The 17,302-nt window shown below is 49.4% G+C and overlaps 2 protein-coding genes and 1 non-coding gene across 6 annotated transcripts in view; all 3 read right to left on the bottom strand.

Moving 5' to 3' along the window:
• Positions 1-821, bottom strand: part of CHUK (component of inhibitor of nuclear factor kappa B kinase complex) — a 31,384-nt gene extending 30,563 nt beyond the window's left edge. Inside the window, exons 1-2 of one of the 3 annotated variants that reach the window (XM_074874083.1) lie at positions 609-821; positions 411-505 (exon numbers count right to left, since the gene is read on the bottom strand). In XM_074874083.1, the coding sequence (XP_074730184.1) occupies positions 411-505; positions 609-738 (225 nt within the window). In that variant the 5' untranslated portion in view covers positions 739-821. Of the gene's footprint in view, positions 1-410; positions 506-582 lie in introns of all 3 variants that reach the window. The other 2 variants (XM_074874085.1, XM_074874081.1) reach the window with 2 other exon arrangements.
• Positions 760-16,322, bottom strand: CWF19L1 (CWF19 like cell cycle control factor 1). Of its 2 annotated transcripts, XM_074874093.1 has the most exons (14): positions 16,227-16,322; positions 16,006-16,090; positions 15,410-15,488; positions 13,068-13,169; positions 12,076-12,290; positions 10,012-10,130; positions 9,212-9,296; positions 8,209-8,349; positions 5,865-5,976; positions 4,125-4,204; positions 2,994-3,203; positions 2,083-2,202; positions 1,088-1,185; positions 760-1,000 (listed from the first exon to the last, which is right to left on the bottom strand). In XM_074874093.1, exons 1-14 carry the CDS (start codon positions 16,247-16,249, stop codon positions 856-858), a joined length of 1,614 nt encoding a protein of 537 aa, XP_074730194.1. In that variant the 5' UTR covers positions 16,250-16,322; the 3' UTR covers positions 760-855. The 2 variants fall into 2 exon arrangements, with proteins under 2 accessions (XP_074730194.1, XP_074730195.1); XM_074874094.1 differs by lacking the exon at positions 16,006-16,090 and having other exon boundaries at positions 16,227-16,294.
• LOC141946251 (small nucleolar RNA SNORA12) lies at positions 2,368-2,509 on the bottom strand. Its single transcript, XR_012629772.1, has one exon. It is a non-coding gene; the product is annotated as a small nucleolar RNA SNORA12 (small nucleolar RNA).
• Positions 16,323-17,302: the final 980 nt, after the last annotated feature.

Below are 17,302 nucleotides of genomic sequence, written 5' to 3'. Positions count from 1 at the left end.
CCAGTCCCTCACCCCGGCTGGCTCAGGGCTGAGGCCATGGCTGTCCGCAGACCCCAGTCCCTCACCCCGGCTGGCTCAGGGCTGAGGCCATGGCTGTCCCCCCGTCCCAGCCCCTCACCCCGGCTGGCTCAGGGCTGAGGCCATGGCTGTCCCCCCGTCCCAGCCCCTCACCCCGGCTGGCTCAGGGCTGAGGCCATGGCTGTCCCCCCGCCCCAGTCCCTCACCCCGGCTGGCTCAGGGCTGAGGCCATGGCTGTCCCCCCGTCCCAGCCCCTCACCCCGGGTGGCTCAGGGCTGAGGCCCTGGCAGTGCCCAGGCTCCGGGGCCCCTCAGCCAGGCTGGCTCGGGGCCGCTGGGCCCCGACCGGCCGTGCCGTGCCGGGCCGTGCCGTGCCGACCCATCCGCACTCACTTCTTCATGATGTCGATCTCGTGGCACCACCGGTCCTTGTTCTTGACGCTGAGCTCCAGCCGGCAGGACTTGATGGCCACCCGGGCGCCCGAGTCCTGCAGGACACAGCGCCGTCAGCCGCCCCGGCCCGGCCCTCCCCGCCGCCGCCCGGCCCCGCTCCGCGCCGCCCCACCTGGTGCTGGTAGAGGCAGACGTTACCGAAGCCGCCGGTGCCCAGGCGGTCGCGCATCTCCCAGGGCCCGCAGCCGCCCGCCGGCTGCCCCCGCAGCGCCGCCCCGCCGGGGGCCCGCTCCGCGCCGCCGGGCCCGGGGGGCAGACCCCGCTCCATCGCGCCGCAGCCACTCGGCGCCACCGGCAACTCCGCCTTTATTGCCGCGTCATCGCGCGCGCGCCTGCCGCCCGCCGCCCGCCCGTCCGTCCGTCCGTCCGTCCGTCAGCGCCGCCGTCAGGCCCGGAGGGCGAAGTCGAAGGGCTGGAAGTCGCGGCGGAAGGCGCGGGCCTGCGCCGCCTCCTCCGCCCGCTCGGCCGCGCACCGCCGCCAGTCGGCCCGCTGCGGCAGCGCCAGCAGCGCCTCGCTCGCCAGCACCTCCCTGCAAGCACAGCCGCGTCACCCGCCGGGCGGCCCTCGGCGGCGCCCCGCGGGACCGGCACCGGGGGGGGCGGGGGGAGACACCGACCTGCCGAAGTGCAGCGGGAAGCGGCCGCGGATGCGGTGGAAGAGCTTCTCCCCCGTGTCCAGCTCCACGTAGAAGTAGGGCGTCCCCGGCTGCGCCACCTGCGGGGGGAGAGGCCGCGAGAGGGGCGCCCGCTGCCGCCCCCCCGCCCGCCAACAACGGGGGCGGCTTTCGGGAAAAACCCCAAAGGGGGCGTTTCCTCCTCAGAGAGGCATTTCTTCAGAGGAAACGCGGCTGAGGAGCCGAGCGACCCGCAGAGACCCGGCTGCGTCAGTGGCTGAGCTCGAACTGCAAGGGCCGATGAAGCAGGGGCCGGCTTTTGCGGGGGTCAGCAGCTGATGATGCGCACAGGGCACCACTGTAACATCTTCTGTGGCTTAATTTTGCAGTTACTGCTACAGAGTCATTAAATGAGAGAATCGGGCCGTTCTGATCATTCTTAACCTGAGCTAAGTCATCCCATACTAATACAGCACGTTTTTTGAGCAAGAAAGGCATGTGAAGAGACTACATTCACATTTCCCAGCTGAGAAATGAGCCTCCGAGCTTGCCAACACGGCTATCAACAGCTGTAAGGGCTTACAAAGAGATAAGCATGCACACATGCTATTTCTGGCTCCTGCTGCAGATCAGGTCTCCCTGTGACCACTAAGCACAAAGAAAAAAAAAACCCTACGTCCCTACTAATTCACTTCCCTGATACTTCTTTCAAATTTCTATCCAAGGGAACCTAAAACTCCCTGATGTGCAGCGGCACTGAGGGGGGGGGTGTTTGGCGTCAGAAGGAATGAATTCAGCAAGCCCTATGCGCAGCTGGAATAATTTTCAGATAAGCAACACATCTAGGAGCTTCACACGGAGCAGAATACGTCTGGCACGTCTGCAACTTAAGTGGTCTGCCTCCAACAGCTTAACCCTGTCACACCAAGTGACCTCAAAGGGACACAGCAGCCTAGACAGGACAGAGGGAAAGTAACAGGTGAAATCACATCTCATACTTGCGTGATATCTGAGTGCTCTGGGATTTCTAATAATTCAATCTGTTGCTCCTGTGCCTGTGCAATAAAGGACTCTTTAATGTCTTCAGAAGTACAGTGGTCCAATGGGACAGGAATCACCTGGGGAGGGAGGACAACATTTCCATAAAAAGAAGACAAGACAAAACAAACCACTTGCACAAAGCAATCCATCACTGGAGCCTCTATGCTCCTCAGTACCACTCAGCATCATCAAACAAGACAGGTGAGCACCTATCTGTTCAGGCTTAAACTTACGAGATTTTTTTCTGTAGGAGAGGAACAAAAAGCTGAAAACTAAAAGCTTGAAAAAGTTCTCAGCACAGCCTTCTCCTTTCTGATCTCTGTGGTAGTTTAAGGCCGCTCTGATACAGTTACAGATCTGCCAGATACAGAAACTACCACAATAAACCCCTAAATGACTGACACACAAGGACAAAAAAGAAAACCTCAAATCAAAGGGCTGGTAGTGGTAGACAATGACCAGCGTTCTACATATATCTTTAGATTTTCAGCCTCCTTCAGACAAAGGCGAGCACCACAGTTCGTGTGCCAGTGTGAGCCAATCAGAGTCAGAGCGAGGTCTTGCAAGTTATCTGTAAACCTTGTGGTGTGGGCTTTTTAATCAGTTCCATGCAGGGAAAAGTTTTCCTCACCCACTCAACACAACCAACGCTGTGCTGCTGTAACAGGAAGAATTAAAGGACTGTGGCAGAACCAGCACACCGGTTTTATTTTTGCTCTGGCTCTATCTGTGGGTAGGACGACTTCTCTCCATACTCTGGGAAGGCACAGAATAAAGAGGGAAATTTGAAGGTGAGCTTTTTTTTTTTTCAATTCATTTGCAGATAAGCGCAAGTTTATATTCTCCCAGGGTGACACTAAAACCATACCTGTAACTGCAGATGCTGACTCCTATAGTTTCTTTCAAATAGGACATATCTCTTTCCCTTGCTTCTGAAAAATTCCTTCAGGGCAGACTTGTACTTGGTCACTTCTTCCACCACCTCTGAAGACAAGTCAACCACTGACTGATAGTGCCCGATAGGCAAAATCAAGACGTGATCAGGTAATAAGCCACCTTTGGCCAGGGCAAGATAGCACTAGAGTGAAACAATACACACCAATTACTCACTGCAAGCAACACTTACCATGCTGTGGAAAGTTACTCTCTGACTGCATTCTGAGTATCCCCCAGCCTAAGAATTCTGCTTCAGGAACAGGAAAGTCTTCTCCTCTATCTCACTTATTAGGGATTGTTTATTAGCAATTAATTACTAGAGGAATGAGAAAGAGAGGGGCGAGAGATGGGCTGCTAAAGAACCAAAAAAAAAAAAAAATCTTTTGAATGCCAGAGAATGTCTTGTCTGCAGGAAAGCAGCTGAGTCAACTTCACTACTGTGGCTACAATTTCTTACTATGACAAGAAAATCCACTTGAAAATTGTTAACAGCTTTCAAAATAAGCCCGTGGACAAACCTGTCCCTGTAGCAGTGTAAAGTGGATTATGTTGCACAGGAGCAATAACTTTAAGCAAGGATTTAAGCAATGATTGAATTAATCTCCAAGATGCAGACTTTAAAGCTATTTTATCTTCTGTTTAATGTATATGTAACAAAACTGGAACTAATCATCCCAGGGAGATCTGGCAAAACTCCAGACAGTGCATCCTGCTGCCAAAACAGGTCCCAGTTTACACTGATTTCACGTTGGAAAAGTTCTGCCAGATGGTAACGTAAGCAAGCCATGAGGGCTGGCACAGCAAAAAGTGTTCTGGCACCATAATCCAGCTCTGCTGCCAGAGCAAAACTGGACCATGCTTCATTTTTTAAAAGACTTTATCTGTATACTTATGCCTTTTATAGGGGAGATGCAAAGAAACTGAAAACAAAACCATGAGTCAGCTTCAAATAATGTTTGTTTGGGTTTTTTTAAGATTTAAAATTGGAGACTGATGTTTTATATTGCTGTGTCTTGGCACGATTCTGCCATCAGGTAGCAAAGAACATGCTATGGGTACTCACATGCGTGCCAATACTAACAACCAAATGCTTCTCAACTTCTGGGCTGGCGAGGCAGAACCAGCAGGGCCCCGTGGGCTGTGCTTAATTGGGAGAGGAAAGAGAAACAAGTGTTAATATAAGGCTTATTTGTCAGAACAAGGAACAGAACAAGATTTGAAAGAGCTGTTATCTTCCAGCCACCCTTCCCGACTGAAAAAGTGCTGAAGATATCAGAAGGACACAGCAGATCTGGTTAGAGAACTGGTGCCTCTGGGGAATTTCAGGAAGAGAGGAGGCAGTGGCAGTCACACCCTTGCTGACTGCCATTCTCATCGAGTGCTCTAATTTAATGGAAGAGCACTAATTCCAGGAATTTAGAGGTTACAGCTCACTAATAAGAAAGCACCAGGAAATTTAAACAAACAAGTCAAAACGAGGCAAAATTACTGCATAGATAACAGACAAGGACAGACACTGTCAAGTGCACCTGTCAGTTCTGGCCTATTAATCACACCCAAAACACCTGGATTCACACCCAAATTGTGATACCTGAGCTGACCTTTAATATAAGTTGATGGCATTGGTAAGCTAGGCCTCTTCTTAGGGTCAAACACTAACCTCTGCAGGTTGTGTACAAGAACAAACCAGCAGCTTTGCAAGTGTAGTAAACACGTATGGCTCTCCCAAGAACTGCAGGAAACCAGACGTCCGATTCTGGGGTTCAGTTCTGAGCAGAACAGTGTAACAAGGCTCTCTTCGCATGACATCAAACTCCAGAAGACTTTGGAAGTTATATGAATATTGCACAATGACACACAATGTCCTACAGAAGCGATGGGGGAAAACAAGAAAACCCCCAGACATTCTTTCATCAAAACTGACTGCTGTTACAGCTAGTCATGCCTCTGCAGGCACGTATAGAGCAATGACACTGTGCTCATTTTACCATAAAGTCATACAGCCTGTACAACTGTTACATGCAAGGACTATGCAAAGGGTTTGTAAATCTAATAAATAAAAACTGAACAATTTAGTCTCACATAACAAAAGCAGCCAGACTTATCTACCAGAGGCATTTTTGAAGAATGTCTTCTTACCCACTGGCAGTGGGAATAGCTTTCAGAGAAACAAGAGGGGAGGCTGACACCTACATTTGCATTTTAAGCATGAATTTCTTTATAACCAAGACCAACATTTCTAAAGATACACGCTTGCAATAACACCGTCACCAAGAAGTCACAATCCTTAAAGATTTCATTTCAATTTCTTCAAGTCAGACAAACTCTAACGAGATTCACAGCACAGAAATACAGAGGTAACAGGAGGGCTTCCTCCCTTCCCAGTTCATTAATACTTTGTGAACTCGCAGCAGAGAACAACTGAAGTGGTGTTTCAAGAACTCATCAGCACTGTGATCCAGTCTCCCGCAGTCCCTCTGAATGGAAACATGCTGCCTTCTGAAACTGCCTCTTGTCATGTTCAGAGGCCAGTCTGGTTCAGCAGGTAAATGGCATCAGCCCAGCTGCAACAGTCACAGACCCAACTAGCTTTTAAACTATGCTTTTGACTTTTCTTTCACCTATTGATTGTCAGGTTTATAAGAAACAAGGGACCCTTCATTCCTCTGTATTCCCACAGCATCTAGTATAGTGACAAAGCACGTTAGCAAGCTGACATGTGCAGCTCAACAGCTTGAGAAAAATGAAGAGTGAGAATGCCTCAAGGGAAGAGCTCAGGAAAAAAAAGCATCTGCATACTTACGGGGTTTTCTGGCTTGCTTAGGTTGGGAGTTCCCTCCCTCTTTCCCATCTGAGGGACGTTTTGTTCCCCGATGCTTGTTCAAATCAAAGAAAAACTGACAAGCTGGTTCTTCCTGTTTAGAAAATGAAACCGAAGCCTGTTGTAACTGCACCACGGAGTCACAGTACATACAAGAATTTGTTTTTTCCGGAAGAGGTGCATAACCACCCTTGAAAAGCATCAACAGCAAAAGCATCAATATTCTGGAACAGAATGAATTGAGCTCTCCCAGTACCACAGCAGACTTTGCCTGTCTGGATACACAGCCTCAGACAGGGAAAAAATTCTGGGAGAGCTGTCCCAAATTGCTACATTCTCCTATTTAGCCTTATGCTGAACATTCAGAATTACTTGGCTTTATGGACTATTCAAACCTTTTTCACTTGACAGCCAGTGCCAAAAGAGTGTCTTTATTTCTTAGAGATGGTAACCTCTCAACAGACTCACACAGAGGCTGAAATGATTTGACAAGGTTGTCATGTATGGCAAAATGCTATTAGAAGGCTTTAATGCTGCAGAGGAAGGTGCTTGGGAAGAGGAAAGCAAAGAGCAGGGCTGCTCATGCCAGCCTCGCTTGGCTCCCACACAGGAGCACAACTGCAGTCTAAAATCCAACCCATGCTGGAAAACTGGCACGTACAGTGGAAGCATTTTTCCCAGTAAACTTCCCAAGCTTTCATGCCTGTCTTCAAGTGGACATTGAAACTCAAAGGTACAAGAATTTTTGTTTCCATCAAGAGCACTTGGTCTATTTAAAGCCTTACTGCCAGGGGTTAAACACAACAGCAAATCTCAGGGGAGATCAGGAGGTGTCTATCACCCTTGTGCCCACCCATGGTGTCAGAGCCACTGCATGCATGCTCCAGGGAGAAAGGCTGGAGAGCAATGCCTGCGCTTCCTACTTTATACACTGTTCCAGCAAAGCCCAGGTGAAGCCCAACTTCAGGCTGAGTATTTCCCGCCCGCCCCGCCAATGATTTCCCAATTTGGTTTGTCTACATTATGCTAAGATATACAGGCACAGCTATTCACATGTCCACATTAGCGGAGTATCCCACAATGCTTAGAGGGCAAAACATGCTCTGCACAAGGAAATAATCTGGGTCTCTACACGGATGAACACAATTCACTTGTCCGATGATCAAATTACAAAGTTGGCAATTTCAAATCTTCTGACACCAACAGGCCCCACGAAGGAATCCTTCTGCCCTCAGGTGGCAAGCAATTGATATTTAAAGGAGCACAGAGTTGGTAACTTAGGGCACTTGAGAAAAAAACCCCAAAACTCTACCCAACACCTACCTCACCAGTGTTGAGGGATAGAGTAGAAACGCAACATTAAAAAAAGTAGCAGGTGAGTAGCCAGCAACCTAAGGGAGAAAATGGGGGGCCAGCTGCAAAGGACTAATTTGTAGTCTACAACCTTAGAAAGAATAAGACCATGTGTGCTGAGGTGCCCATAGAGAACAGTCCTGACAAACAAGCAGATCTAACTACAGCATAACCATGCAGACCTGCAGGAAGAATCACAGAATGGTTGGGGTTGGAAGGGACTTTAAAGGTCATCTAGTCCAATCTCCCTGCAATGAGCAGGGACATCTTCAACTCAATCAGGTTGCCCAGAGCCCCATCCAACCTGACCTGGAATGTTTCCAGTGATGGGGCATCTACCACCTCTCTGGGCAACCTGTGCCAGTGTTTCACCACCATCATTGTAAAAAATTTCTTCCTTATATCTAGTCTGAATCTACCCTCTTTTAGTTTAAAACCATTGCCCCTTGTCCTACTGCAACAGGCCCTACTAAAAAGTCCCTATCTTTCTTGTAAGCTCCCTTTAAGTACTGGAAGGCCCTTATAAGGTCTCCCCAGAGCCTTCTCTTCTCCAGGCTGAAAAACCCCAACTCTCTCAGCCTGTCTTCATAAGGGAGGTGTTGCAGCCCCCTGAGCATCTTCGTGGCCTCCTCTCAACCAGCTCCAACTGTCTTTCCTGTGCTGAGGACACCAGAGCTGGATGCAGTACTCCAGGTGGGGTCTCACCAGAGCAGAGGGGCAGAATTACTTCCCCCGACCTGCTGGCCACACTTCTTTTGATGTGGCCCTGGATACAGTTGACTTAAGAAGGGGTAAACTGTAACAAACTCCCATGCACTGCATCTATACAGTTTGGTTGATGCAAATGGCTTACACAGAACCCTGAAGTGTTTTGGACAGAAATATTCCCAGGTTAAAGCCAAACACTGTTCTAAGCTCCCTGAACACAGAGAGTGAAACCAGAGCACACACGTGAAGGAGAACGCAGCAGTACCTCCGCACACAGGGGTGATTTGGTCTTCTGTGCCTCCGTCCGTGACTTTCGGTACGGATTTTCAGTGACGTCCTGGGGCTGTTTCACTAGCTCTGCAGGGTCCATCAAGCTCATCGGCACAATGCTGAAGGCGTAGAGATACTAGAACAAAAACAGACGGCTCAAATGCAAGAAGCTTTTGCCACGACTGCAATTCTGAAGAGGTCAGCTGTGAACTAAGCCACCCTGAAACAGTAACACACAACTTAGCACTGCAAGAACTCAGCGAATCGCTGTTAAAGCTAAGGTAGGACATGAAAAACACACTCCCTGTGCCAGGCTCCCACCCAGTTCAACCAAGAGTTTACAGAGTGCTTCCAAGTGGCTCACTCCTTTCGCTTTAAGGAAAGATCTTTTGAAAAGCAGCAGCGTATCCTTCTTGAAAAAGAAATGACCTTGATCTTTGCATGTTTCCAGGCCTTCTTTCTGTCCAGAACTCCTGGACCAGGAGTTTTTTGTTACCAGGCCTGGTTCCTATGCCTTCTTAATCTCTACCAACCTGTCCTTCTATACCAATATTTCATAACTTTCTTAAGGGGAGAAACAGGTTAAGAAAAACCCAAATCAGCCCTTTCCCATCCCAGAAGTTATTTTCAATCATTTGTAAGGGCTCCTTTGGAATTTCACTTCCTTCCTAACCCAGGCCATGCAAACAGAAAATACGTAAAGCAGCTGGGGAAGGGGAAGGAATGGCAGCTTTCTAACCACCTTCCTCTGCAGCTGTCTTCACAACTACATGCCATTTGACCAGGTAGAGAAGAACAATGATGCCTCAGAACACATCTTGCAGCCCTTACGCCTCCGACATAATGGGCAAATGGTATCTATTACTGAAGTGACACCAATCCCTCCACTTCAGTCAAGCTTTTAAGTGATCAATGCTGTCCTCTAGCTTGCCAAAGCTGGGCTTACTGCCCTATTACTTGTACTTGAGAAAAGAAGAAAGATTCAACAGTGTCAGTACCTTTTTCTTGGTTGCATTGCCAACATCAGCAAGTGCAATAAACCTGCTCACATGCTGTGGGGTCTCCTGCAGCACTGTGTGATTTCTGTAAGGAAGCAGAAACAGGACTGTACTGGCATATACAATATAGAAAAGGACAGTGGGAAAACCACGTCTCCTCCACGAAGCTACTCAGACAGCACTTCAGCCACATACAGTCTTTGGCCAAGAACAAGGTGGCTTGAGGACAGAGACTCATGAGATCTAAGAGCAAAGAGCTGCACAGACCAAAATGACATCTCACTGCAGTCCAAACACAGAAATGAGAGGACAATTCACTAGTCTGAAAACAGCTACACCTTTACAGTGTTTCCTGTGGAAAGGATAACAATCGTACCCAATATAAACATGACAGCCTAAGGTTTGTTTGTAGGTTGTTCTTACACCTACCTTATGTCACTAGTCACATTTTATATATAAAGTTATGACTGAAAACACCACCGTCTTCACTACACAAGAGCTTCTCCATGATACGTTTTCAGTGACACACCCCTGAATTAGGCTGAACACGGTTTAAATGCGACTAAGGGCAACTAATTTGGCATCAGATTCAGAGCAATATACTTGGACAAGTGTTTTCAGCAATAGCACCGGTTTTGAGGCAGCAGGAATTATGATAGTAAGATGCATCTGAGAAACAACCCTGATGTGTGTTGGGGCTGGATGATTTCATAAGATTATTTTAAAGTTGTCCTCCTGTATTTTTTTAAAAATTGAGCTCTTATTAGAAAATAAATGACTTTTCACATGGTCTTACAAACCTGTAAGGAAGTCTTTCATAATAGGCCTTCTTCAGGGCAGCAAAGTGGTACCTTGGTTTCAGACTTGCAGCTAGATCAGATACTAACTTGGAGCCACATTTCTTGGTATCTATTTCTCCCTACAAAATACAACCGAGTTTTATTTAAAAAAAACTGTCAGGTTGCAGTGAAAAGAAACAGTTTTATACAGACCTGGTGCTAGAAACATAGAAACTGACTATAGCGGTCCCCATTCCCTGGAAGCAGAAGAAAAGTCAAAAGGGCTCCATCTCTTATCACCAGAACCTATTCATTTATTCCATTCTGTGCAACCACTCATTTCATCAATCCGAATTTGTCATATTTTCATTCTCTTGGCCTTGTGAAGCCACGGCAACACAGAGTGAATTTGGCAAACACCAACACCAATCATTAAGACAAGTTTTGACCACATGCCCAGAGTGCCAAAGATTTAGTGCATGACTCAAGCAATTAGGAAAGCTCTGAGGTTTCCTTAGGAAGCAAAATTTTATCCCACTCCCATCCCTAAGAAGTCAGAGCAAAACAAAACACAACCAAAAAGCAGACTTCAAACCACTTCCTTGAGTGAAGCCTCTTGTGCTGTCTTTTCCCCATTAGCCTTAGACTGAGAAGTGAAGTAGGGAAGGAGAAGGACAAGGGAAGAGAGAAGTGCAGAAACAGCCTATGTCTGTTACCTTGTTATCTTTGGTAAATGCACGGGGAACGAGACTCTGAACTGGCAGGCATCTGTCACAGCCCTTCATGAGGTAGCAGGACAGGCACTAACCCACCCTCAAGCAGTTTTCCTCCCTGTGCTCCCTCCTGCTGCCCTTGCAGCGGGCATGGCAGAGGGGAGCCCAGCAGCCTCTGCACTGAGGGCAGGCTGCTTCCAGCCCCACTGAAAACAGCCAGAGCTATGAAGCATCTCAGGAAAAGGAAACCCACAGACTTCTCCAGAGAGACAATTCTCATCCATGCAATTTAGCTCCTCACACTACTTCTGCTGAAAGAGAAACTTCAGGTGACAAAGAGCAAGAGACCTAATTTTTCATTCCTCAACTTCCTGCTTTATTTGAGCAACGGGATTTCAGGGTCTCAGCACCCAAGGGAATCTCCAAGACTTACTACTGAAATCCTCAGGTGATGAAGCACACTCTCCAACACTATTAATATACTCCTCTGTTAATTCAAGTGAGTACATTCTCAGAAGATTCATGTTGAGGGAAGCCAAGTGTAGAATGATACACTGAACCACTACAGAGAATCCCCATGGGAATTTCAAGACACGAGTTTTCTTTTTAAGACAGAACATCCCTACAACTTGTTTCTCTCCAACTCCCTAGGCTAGTGGGGTTGGGTTTTTTTTTTTGGGGGGGGGGGCGTGGAGATGAGGAGGGTTCTTTATGCTTTTAGACTGAGGATTGTATCTCTTTTGGGATGTTGAAAGATACCAAGAGGAAGCAAAAAGCATACTTTTGCCATGGTATGTGGCCTTACTCTCCAGGAAGGTTTCAGATCACTGGAACTTACAACTGGAAAATCACTTCTGCTGAGGAACATTAACAACAGAAAACTGGACACGAATGAAACGACATCCTCCAAATCCAGACAGAGGAAGAACCAGATCATTTAGTACAGCTGACTGATACTTAAGGAAATAAACACTAAACCACTTAAAAAGTTTTGAACGGGGGAGAAAGAACAACTAAATGTCAAGTGGTATTGAAGAAGCTTAGAGCACAGCATTCCATGACAGAGACTAGCAGCATCGTTCCACAGCAACTGCAGCCAGCTGAATTCAGAGCAACATATGTGATCATATGGAAACTCTTGACTCTTATTTTGCAGGCAGGGACAGACAAAACACCCTGAAGTTTCACAAGTCCCCCTCCCCATTGGTCCTTCTTCTCTGAAGATCCAGAGCGTTCGCTGTCCATTTTTTACTCTCAGCTTTCTCAAGCACTCAGAGATGGCCCAATAGCCCAAACTGGCACAGCAAGCAGAAGGGCAACCCTTTGTTAAATGCATCTAGAAACCCATTCTATGGGAAAACAGAACACTTACCGCACTGTTGGCAAAAGTCCCCACGTCTCTGGGCCAGGGGGATGTCAGCAATATATCCACACCTTTGAAGTTCGGGGTTGATAACAAAGATGTTTTTAATTCTGCCACGTCCTTTGTGCTGAAACTGTAGGCAGGAGCTGGCTCATCCTGGGACTCGGTACCACTCAGGTATGCGATCTGCAGTCCAGAAGTACCACTGTAAAGACCTCGACGGCCTGCATTAATACACCGGCACGCACTTGAGATGTAGACACTGCATCACAGACAGAGGGCCAAATTCAGCAGTCCTGCCTTACTTCTACTGAAACTATCCTTACAGACAGCTCATTTTCTGTGCCCATAAACTGTGGGAAAGACAAGTTTTAAAAGTGCAATGGCTCACACCCAACACTCCTACAGTGCAGCAGCTGTTCAGACAACCCCCAGTCTTCTCTTCTCACTTCTATCTTGCTTCCCAAAAGTCAATGCATATCAAAAGTTCGGTATGAAGGCTGAGTAAAAAAAAAAGACAACTGCAAGTGCCTTTACTCATTATGTTTTTTGCTGGGTGGCATTCTGGAAAGAAACTAGTTTTTCCTTTTAGCTTTGCTACAGCTTCATTACCTTTAAAGATGACACTTCTTACCTCTGCTACTCCAGTACAGCCTCAGAGCATAGCAAAAGTAGGAAACCTTCCCCATACAAAGATGGGCTTGCTATGGGAATAAGATATTCTCAAAGAACAGACTCTTTCAACCACTCTTCCTTTTGGTTAGCAAGGTCAGTGTTAGAAACAACAAAAAGAAAGCAGGGTTCTCTCTCACATTTTACATAGCACATTGTATCAGCCTTTCAGCATGGAGTTCAACTCCAGTCTGAACCCCAGAATAAGAAATGCCACCTTAAAATTTCCAGAAAAAGAAAGGGCTTTGAAGTGGGAAAATCAGAAAACATTCATGCAAGCACCACTGGGCAAATGCACATCCCTTATCACAAATCACCTGCAGCCTTACCTAAATAAGTGATGTTCTCAGCCAATTCACAGCCACTGACGTCTGGAAAATAGTGCACAGTCTCTTGGTCATTAGCGCCAAGCACGTAGGTTGGAATTGGAGCTGAGGAAGAAAACCACATGCACTCAGTCTGCTTTAATTCAAGCACATTAGCACAGGTTCAGTCCACATTTACTAGGAATTGCAGCAGGTCCTGTCCATTCCTACAGACCCCATCACCACTCCTTTGTAGAGTGCCAAGAAGCAATAAGCACAGAACAAGAAACCTTCCTTCAGAATAAGTTCCCAAGCCTGCTGTTTCCACAGATGCACACAACACCAGCAGAGAATAACCTCTGTTTTAAATATGTCTTGCTCCACTGCCTACATCAGAAGATCAGCTGTGAAATGGATCTATAGCCCTAAAAACACGGGTCTCTCCTAGGGCAATGCTAAGTAAATACCAGGTTATTCAGTTTAAGTTGATCTAAATTGATAAGGCTATCAAAAAACTGCAAACCATTGATGTTTTAGGGGAAAAGCTCAAGTTCATCAGCATGTTGATTCGCTTAGTAGAAGAACTCACTGCATGACTTTACCTAGAACTGGTGGATATAATAATAAAAAAGCAGCAATAAGCAAGTACCAGTTTTAATTTCTCTATGGCTGGGTGATCAATAAAAATTTATTGCTCCAAACAGTGTAAGTCAAATCTTTTCAAGCTATTACAGAAAAAGCAATGACTGATGTCAGAGACACCTCCTGTAGCCTGCCTGCCAGACCAGTACACCAATAAGCTGGTCAGCAGTTCACCTGGTCAGCAGGTCCTAAGTTTTTCACTGAATAAAAACCAGTAGTACTTTCCTATTTAAGAAGGGAGAGCAGCAGCAATACAGCAGCTTTGCTACAGCTGTTATTAGGCTGTTGCTTGAAGTTCCAGTTCCCACAGTCAAAAGATACAGGAGATTGCTTTCAATTGCAGAGCAGAGTTTGAAAACTTTATGAATGGCTTAAAACCAAAATAAAGTGACAGGAATCTTGTTCGTATCTCTGTGCATATAGGAGAGGTTATAAACTATAGATTTCAAAGGGTAAAGACAATTCAAGTGAGGGTGAGCAAAAGAGCATCGGTCCAGGGAAGACTTTGCTGTTAACACCCACTCTTGTCCCTGCATGCACAGGAGAGCTTCCACGGGGAGCAAAGTTTAAACCAGTAACAATTCTTATATTATCATAGCAACAGGAACCCAAGGCAACACGCCTCGCCATGTAAGTCCTCAGCCACAAGCAGCAAATAGGACAATCTTTCTCCAGACAGCTCGCACAGACGCACAAACATGCAGGGCATAACTGGGGAGTGATGCAGCAGCAGAGAGGAACTAGAAAGCAAGAGTCCCAGCTTCTTTCTGGCTTGCCTCACGCCACGGGCGAGAGCCAGAGTAACACTGAAGGGGAAATAGGAACACTACAAATGCTCATGAGGTAGCATCTCCCTTACAAGACAGGTGTAGAAAGAGGCAGAGAAGTCCACGAGAACTTTTCATATCCATGGCTGGGAAAACGTCTTCAGCACAAGGGCTGCGGGGACCGAGGAGGAATGGGCAAACCCTGCTCCTTTGGAAAGCCTTATGATCTCCAAGGCTGAAGAGCAGATGCTCAGCCCGCCAGCACCTCTGCTTTCCCCTTTCCCCTCAGGGCTGAGTGCAGGGAGGGGAAGAACAGCACTGCTAGACACTGCGGAGAGGTCAGCAGTAGAAGCGTGAAGGTGGGTGTGAACAGGGAATGACTGGGAATTTCTGCGAGGGAAGCACCAGGAGTGGCAAAAGAAGGGTTAGACACTGGCAGGTGTGCTGGGATCCCATGGCCTGCTGACCAAAGCGCCGTAAACATCTACGTACATCTTCTCAGGCTACCCGGGATGAGAAAACAAGGACCACTCCACACGGCAGCCAGCAGCGGAAACTGTAAGGAGGTGATGGCAGGAAGAGAAGTGGAGCCATAAGATATCCAGGCAAGAAGAGAGAAGACCCTGACGCCAATCAGTAGCATCCTGTCTCTCTCCTGTGACTGCAAACAGCGCTGGCCAGACAACCCAGGCACAGGCCTTCATGCCCAAATCATGGGCTGGCCACTTGGGCAACATGCATCTTTGTGCTCCCGAGTCTGACAGCATGACAGAAACGAGTTTTGGTTTAAAATAAACCTGTCTTTTCCTCCTGTATGGAGTTTTCCTACCTGAGTTTAACTGCTTTAACATTACACTGCTTAACTGCAACTTCTGAATTCAAAAGCATACTGCAACGAGATGGTAAAGCGACTTGTGAAACAGTGCAAACACCAGCACCCAGCGTGACTCTCCTTACCTTTCTTGGCCCCTGTGCGGTACTCTGCCCATTCTGCCTCTGAAGTAGAGCCAAAAAAATTCCCAACACACAAAAGCATCTGAAAACATCAGACAAAGTGAGAATTGCCATTTGACCGAAGACACAACATACACAACTTTTATGCTGACACGCTGTACTGCCACAACACTGTGACATGTATCACTCCACCAGCATTTTGTCAGCCACGGTAAAGAGGTGTCTCTTATCTGTGTCGCGTGTTAAAGGCATGACAGCGACATTCACAGCTGCTCTCCCGCACTCTCTGCCCACAGATTACGGCTCCTTCCAAGCTTTGGTGCTGGACAAGGAGGGCTGAGGGGGTGCAAAGTCCCCTCCGCTGGCCCCTGCGTACCCCCAGCAGAAAGGGAAGGGTCACGGAGGGACAAGCGCGGCTCCGGACAGCAACACTTGCCCAAGCACCCCCAGCGCATCCCCTCCACGCGAAACCCACCCAGGAACTTCTCCCGTGCCAGCCCGGGGCAGGCTCCTGACCTGAGCATCCCGAGAACGGGAACGGGAGCCCCACGCGGAACAGCCCCGCTCCCCCGCTGCCCCCCAGCCCCCCGGAGTCTTACGTCGAAACGGCCGCTCTTGCCCTGGATGGCCCGGACCCGCCCGAAGAGCGTCTCCAGCCGCCCCTCCACGTCTCCACACGCTAGCCTACGGGACACGGCGCGTCAGCGGCCGGCGCGGCACGGCGCGGCCCCGCCTCAGCGGCCCCCTCTCCCGCCGCCCAGCCCGGCCCGGCCCGGCCCGCTCCCGCCCGTCCCGTCCCGCTCCGCTCCGCCGCACTCACACGCGCAGCGGCGCAGCCGCCATCCCGGAGCCGCTCGTCCCAGAGAGGGGCCGCCGCGCCGCGCCGCGAAACCCCCCCCGCTTCCGGGTGCGCCACCTAAAGCGTCCCCCGGCGCTTCCGGGTGCGTCGCCCAAAGCGCCCCCCCCGCCGCCGGTTCCGCGGAGAGCGGAGATGTCCGGGCGGGAGCGGGAGCCGCCTGCCCGGGGCCGTGCCGGTCACCGGCTGTCACACACAAGGGCTGAGGGAGCTGCGTGGCGGCCGCGGGGGCCTCTGGCCGTGGCCGTGGCACAGTCCCGGCACCGGGAGGGGCTCCGGAGGAGCGGAGGGAAGCAAGTGTTGCCCCTCACTGCCACAGGGAGGGTGTGGGGAGCTGCCGGCTGGGCGGGCCCCGCTGCCATTCCCGGGAACGGGATGGAGCAACCAAGCCTGGAAACCACCTCCAGGCACGGGGAAGTGACCGGGGGAGTCTGCGTGGATTCACCGAGGGGCAGTCACGTTCCCTCAGCCTGATGAGACGCTGGTGAGGCCGCACCTCGATGAGTGGGTTCAGTTTTGGGCCCCTCACTCCAAAAAGGCCATTGAATGACTCGAGCGTGGCCAGAGAAGGGCAACGGAGCTGGTGCAGGGTCTGGAGCACAGGTCTGATGGGGAGCGACTGAGGGAACGGGGGGGGTTTAGTCTGGAGAAGAGGAGACTGAGGGGAGACCTCATGGCCCTCTACAACTCCCTGAAAGGAGGGTGCAGAGAGGGGGGATGAGCCTCTTGAACCAAGGAACAAGCGCCAGGACAAGAGGGAATGGCCTCAAGCTGCGCCAGGACAGGGTCAGACTGGCTCTTAGGAAGGATTTCTGTCCAGAAGGGGTTGTTGGGCGTTGGAATGGGCTGCCCAGGGCAGGGGGGGAGTCCCCATCCCTGGAGGGGTTGAAGAGTCGGGTTGACCCAGCGCTGAGGGATCTGCTGGAGTTGGGAACGGTCAGTGTGAGGTTCGTGGTTGGACTGGAGGAGCTTCAAGGGCTTTTCCAACCGAGATGGTTCTGTGATGGCCTTCTCCAGTGAGGTGGCCACGCACCCTCCAC

This window comes from Strix uralensis, chromosome 7 (assembly GCF_047716275.1).
Source record: "Strix uralensis isolate ZFMK-TIS-50842 chromosome 7, bStrUra1, whole genome shotgun sequence".
Taxonomy (NCBI): Eukaryota; Metazoa; Chordata; class Aves; order Strigiformes; family Strigidae; genus Strix; species Strix uralensis.
This window is presented reverse-complemented; position numbering and strand designations above follow the sequence as displayed.

Bases quoted from the DNA above. Each gene is read 5' to 3' on its own strand.
- CWF19L1 (XM_074874093.1), bottom strand. From the start codon at position 16,249: ATGGCGGCTGCGCCGCTGCGCGT. The intron at 8,350-9,211 runs GTACTGACACTG...TTTTTGTTCTAG, and splicing joins GCAATGCAACCAAGAAAAAG to TATCTCTACGCCTTCAGCAT. The intron at 4,205-5,864 runs GTAAGTATGCAG...CTCCCAATTAAG, and splicing joins TAAGCAAGCCAGAAAACCCC to CACAGCCCACGGGGCCCTGC.